General features: G+C 46.2%; 1 protein-coding gene across 1 annotated transcript; it reads left to right on the plus strand.

The window, feature by feature from the left end:
- Positions 1-2,530: 2,530 nt before the first annotated feature.
- Positions 2,531-3,907, plus strand: LOC311051478 (mannosyl-oligosaccharide 1,2-alpha-mannosidase IB-like; the record flags this gene model as incomplete). The annotated part of the gene is made up of 1 exon (XM_084066055.1): positions 2,531-3,907. Exon 1 carries the CDS (start codon positions 2,540-2,542, stop codon positions 3,905-3,907), a length of 1,368 nt encoding a protein of 455 aa, XP_083922181.1. The 5' UTR covers positions 2,531-2,539.
- Positions 3,908-6,034: the final 2,127 nt, after the last annotated feature.

Raw genomic sequence — 6,034 nt, forward strand, 5'->3', positions numbered from 1 at the left:
TTTCCTGACGATGGGAGCTTGTAAAATAATTTCACCCACTTCTTTACACCTGTAAACCTGTGATGTGACAATAAAGTTGAAGTCGATTCAGTTGATGGCTCTACCCCTTTGTTGTTGTTGTTGTTGTTGTTGTTATTGTTGTTGTTGTTTGTAATTCAGGATATTAAGCCCCGCCCTCACAGGCTGTGTGTGCACACCCTCAATTATTTTGCTGGTATTTAAGGTTTGCTGTTATTGGTCAAACTTTGACCAATAGCCCTACCAGCAAAATAATTGATGATAAAACACAGACACAGGGAACATCCTCATTCATTGAGCCGGAGCAATTAGGCTGATATGAAAGGCTATCAATCAACGGTGACATTTCTGAGGCTCAAACCTATATTTTCACTGAGAGCCCGTTGAAAACAGAATATTTGGCGCCATCATCTGGCGGAACTGTGCACAACAGTGAAGGGGAGTGATGTTCTGACCGTCACTGCGCGGAGTTGGAACAACAAGTGAGTGATGGAACTGGAGGTAGTACTGGAGGGATATTTACAGCTTGCAAAGCTGTCAATAAAGAGACACTGCAACTAGTCGTAACTTCTCGTCACTTTCTCCTCATTGGCTGGCCTTGGTAAAATGCCAGCCAATGATGGCTTCTCATGTCCTCTCAGAATATGGGATCTAAACAACGAGGTAGTAGCCAGCATATGAGATCTAAACAAATAGCCGGTGGTATGCCAAAATCTATCCACTGCCAAGAAATGTCCGCTCAGCCATGGGAGCGAGCAAGGGGGCGGATCCTATAAGGGGCGGATCAAATAAGGTTATGAGGTGGGTGGACACAAGCAAATCTGTATTGCCGAATTCAGTCCGCCTCCTTTAATTTCTGTTTTCGGAATCAATGGGGTCAAATAGTGCTGCCTTCGTGTCTTTGGGGCTGTTTGTAGTTGGCATTGCCATTTTCATTAATGTACCACTAACCTGGTCTGAGAAAAGGGGGCGGACACTTCCTGGCAAGCAAATCTGTATTGCCAAAAATAGTCCGCCTCCTTTCATTTCTGTTTTCGGAATCAGTGGGGTCAAATAGTGCTGGCATCGTGTCTTTGGGTCTGTTTAGAGTTGGCATATCCATTTTCATTAATTTACCACTCACCTGGTCTGAGAAAAGGGGGGTGGACACTTCCTGGCATGCAAATCTGTATTGCCGAAAACAGTCCGCCTCCTTTCATTTCTGTTTTCGGAATCAGTGGGGTGACGGGTCAAATAGTGATGGCATTGTATCTTTGGGACTGTTTGGAGTTGGCATAGCCATTTTCATGAATGTACCACTCAACTGGTCTGAGAAAAGGACCTGGACTCTAACCTGACCCTGCCAGAGGTGGCGGTATTGAGTAACCATGTTCCAACAATGTGTGGAGCAAGCTGTTTGGATCTGGTAGCGTCAGGTTACCTGGACTCTTCCTGGCAAGCAAATCTGTATTGCCAAATACATTCCGCTTCTGAAAACATTTGATGTGAGAAATAGGCAATGCAATAACATAAACATGCCTCAGCACTGGCCTCTCTCTCTGCCTCACGCTGCATAATGAGACACAAAACAGGTGCGCTCTGAGATGTGTGTATTGAGTCCTCGATCTCATAGCCCGAGGGGATGGGACCGTTGGCTGAGACTGTCTTGGTTGAGGCACAACACGCCTCCTTTTCAGAGGATAGCTTAGCAAAAAAAGTGAGCAAAAAGCCATTTAATGGCGTCTTTAAGCTACAGTCAAATTGCATTGGACTAGCTTGAGGCAATCATGTGACCAAGCCATATATGGTTATTATGTTCCGACCTCACATATGATTGGCTGAGAGGTGTAAACTAAGGTACGTCATGCCTCCGTGGATAGACTGGGTACTTATTCTGTTGCCTGAGTTTGCACCCAGACATCACTTATTTTGCCTGACCCTATTTCCAAATTATCATCTCTATGAAGAGACCATGACGAAGACTTACCTGTTGCCGCTCTATGACCGCAGGATCCCCACGTTTTCTTCACGTGCCTCGTCCTTTCTCCATCGCAGGGTCACACGGAGGCTCCCCAAGAGGTTAATCTTCCTCATCCTCATTGCCTTGACCCTGTGCTTTGCAGTCTTCTCATTCCTGCCCAAGAAGGTGGTAGGGATCACAGACCCCTACCAGGGAGAGCCCGTGGAACACAATGTGAAGGACAAACAGAGTCAGGATAAGATGAAAGACAGGGAGCCGGTCGAACCCAATGTGAAGGACAAGCAAGATGAGATTAGAGACGGAGATGAACCGGAACACAATGTGAAGGACAAACAGAGTCAGGATAAGATGAAAGACAGAGAGCCGGTCGAACCCAATGTGAAGGACAAGCAAGATGAGATCAGAGACGGAGATGAACTGGAACACAATGTGAAAGACAAATTGGACAAGATCAGAGACGGAGATGAACCAGAACACAATCTGAAGGACAAACAGGACAGTATCAGGGACGGAAATCCACCGGAACTCAATGTGAAGGACATGCAGGACAAGATCAGAGAGATGATGAAGCATGCATGGGACAACTACAGACAGTATGCCTGGGGTCAAAATGAACTGAGGCCCCTGGCAAAGAGAGGCAAAAATGACCATATGTTTGGTAATTCCAAACTGGGTGTGACCATAGTGGATTCTTTAGACACCCTCTACATTATGGGCCTTCATGAAGAGTTCAGGAATGGACAGCAGTGGATTGAACAGAACCTGGACTTTGACGTGAATTATGATGTCTCTCTCTTTGAGGCCAACATCCGTTTAATAGGGGGACTGCTGTCTGCCTACTACCTTACTGGACAAGAGATATTCAAACTGAAGGCGGTGCAGTTGGCTGATAGGTTGCTTCCTGCCTTCAACACGCCTACAGGCATTCCCCTTGCCGTGGTCAACCTCAAAAGTGGTGCAAGTCATGGCTGGCATTGGGCAAGGCAAAACAGTGTTTTGTCTGAAATCGGGACCCTCCACATCGAGTTTGTTCATCTCACATACATAACTGGAAACCCTGTCTACTCTGAGAAGGTAATGCACATCCGTAAGCTGCTAGCCAAAATGGACCGCCCCAACGGACTATATTACAACTTTCTGAGTCCTTACACAGGCCATTGGGGCCAACACCATGCCTCAGTGGGAGGTCTTGGGGACAGCTTCTATGAGTACCTGCTGAAGTCGTGGCTCATGTCCAACAAGACCGACAGTGAGGCACGCAAGATGTATGATGATGCCATTGAGGCTATAGAGCGTCATCTGATCCGAAGGTCCACTGGTGGTCTGACCTTCATCGGGGAGTTACTATACGGTCACCTGGAGAGGAAAATGGGCCACCTGACTTGTTTTGCTGGGGGGATGTTTGCCATGGGAGCCAAAGGTTCGCCAAATAACTTGGAAGAACACTACCTCCAGCTGGGAGCCGAGATTGCACGCACCTGCCATGAGTCCTATGACAGGACAGCGTCAAAGCTGGGTCCAGAGACCTTTGCTCCTGACCTATGGGCCACACGGCCCGCTGACAGCGGTTTGGTGAAAGAATACATCCTGCGTCCAGAGGTCGTCGAGACATACTTTTACATGTGGAGGTTAACCCATGACCCCAAGTACCGCCAGTGGGGCTGGGAGGCTGCACAGGCTATAGAAAAGCACTGCAGGGTGAGTGGAGGTTTCTCTGGGCTGACAGACGTCTACTCGTCCAATCCTTCCCACGACGATGTGCAGCAGAGCTTCTTTCTGGCCGAGACGCTCAAGTATCTGTACCTGTTGTTCTCCAGTGATGACCTGTTGCCATTGGAGAATTGGGTGTTCAACACAGAGGCTCATCCTTTGCCTGTCCTCCACAACGGCCACACCCTGCTTGGCAGCCATCCGCTAGAGATAGACTGACTAACTGGCACACACAGACAGGCAGAGAAAGAGATGGAGGGGAACTCCTCCTTCCTCCTAACACCAGGGGATGGCACATCTTGCCTAAGCATCTTGAATGTTGACCTTATCCCCAAACTCAATTTCCCGATGTTCCAGCAGAATGACCTGCAGTCCTGGCCCAATGACGAACACCCTGCTCAGACCACACTGGACTACATACAACTGTAATTACACAGGTCTGCCCTAAGTGCTGCTTTCTGTGGGCATAGCGCTGCCCTCTGAAGTGACGAAGCAAAAGCACTTCTCCAGAACCTGTGCTCTTCTCTGGAAATGGCTATGGAGACCAACACTTATGAGCTGTTCAAAGAACTTTGACAGTAAAGAACTATCACCACAGGATACCTTTTTCGTTTAGGTGTCAAGTTTACATATAGTCAACTGTAACTGACCACTATTCCTACTGTGGGCCTGCAGCTCTGTAATGGCCCTCTTGATCTCGTACAGCTCCTTGGAGTGCTTTAGCCTCTTCTGGTCAGCTGACTGGAGATGCTCCCTCAGGCCCAGAAACTCCCTCTGGTAGATGTCTACTATATCATCTTTATAGTAGACATCTACTGAATGCGTGTACCAAGAGAGAGATGAATCCACATAGACTTACAAATAAGAGCGCTAAGAAGGTGCCATTTCGGATTTTTGAGTCCATGTGCTCAGCACAGTAACTATGTGTTAGTAGACAGACTGCAGCCGCAAAATAACAGCTCTTTTACTGTACCTGGATCAATGGAACTACAGTATTATACTTATTGGTATCACAATGAAACCTCTATTTTATTTCTAAAGAAAAATACCATTATTTATTTTTACATTATTTTCTTTAAATATTAATGTTATATTATCAATACAATCTTAGTATTTGCCAATTATATTGGGCCCACATGCTATATCCTCAAGTGGGCCTCGGTCCACAGGTTTTGAATTGCTGCTATATGGCTTTGTCTGTCAAAGCCATATGGTTATTGTGACATTTAGAGCCACTGTAAATTTGGTAGGATATGGCTGCACATCATCACAGTTATTTGCGCACAGTGCTGGACGGGAAGAAGGGAATGTCCGCAGTCCGCACATACTGCTCTCCTGTCTTTTTGCCAGACCCAGGGGGTCGGCCTACATGAGGCTTTGTCGGTCGGTCCCTCTTTTCCTCTGCACACACGTCATGCGAAGTCCGGCAGTACCAGGTCTCCTGGTTCCCTTTTTAGCGGCGCGAGCGGTAGCCCTCTATACCTGGCTTTTGCGTCAACGTTCTGATTGGTCAGACACGTCAACAAAGTGATTGGTCAAGCTTCACGTGACATGTGGCTATAAACACATTATAAACACTTATTGATGACAAAATGTATCAAAGGCGCCACCCGCTACCTTCACACAGGTGTGATTTTTTATTTAACCAACAATAACGTGTAACGCTTCATCAGGTGTTTGTTTGTGTGCTTGGATTCCAAATATGGAAATGCTCAGACAGGGAGACAAGGAGAATGTTTCTCGTATCAGGCGTCAGTATTCTGGCTAGGGCAGTGACTATGGCCTCGGCATATAGCAGTGGGCCTTCCATTCTCAGTCGATGAGAATGGAACACATGTTTATATGGTCAGGGTAGTGTCGCTGCTCTTGGACGCTGAGCGTTGAGCACATTTCATAGTCAGGCAGAATTGACCTTCCATACTCAAGTGCTGAGAACACATGCTGACTTTTGGTCAGACAGAAGAATGTCAGTCCGCAGTGTTATCCTAACAATGTGTATGTATCCTTATAGAATCTAAGCTGCCCCAACATACAGATCTGTGTCAGACTCCCGTCCCGAGACAACCGGACCCTGTCCACCTTCCCTTCCTCCATTTTCGTCCATCCCTTTTCCCTCTCCCTCTCTGTTATTTATTGTTATTTATTATTATTATTATTATTATTCTTTATTATTATATTACATAGGAATTATTGATATATTATTGTCATCTGTTGTATTTAATAAATCTACTGAAACCATATTTCAGTATTAACACATTCATTCTCTCACCGAGGAATTATTGAATTTCCACAACAATTTCCAATACAGTCTTTTATCGTTTGTGTCCTTTTTTATGTGCTTGTGTC

Source organism: Gymnoscopelus microlampas, assembly GCF_963454915.1.
Source record: "Gymnoscopelus microlampas genome assembly, chromosome: 9".
Classification (NCBI taxonomy): domain Eukaryota; kingdom Metazoa; phylum Chordata; class Actinopteri; order Myctophiformes; family Myctophidae; genus Gymnoscopelus; species Gymnoscopelus microlampas.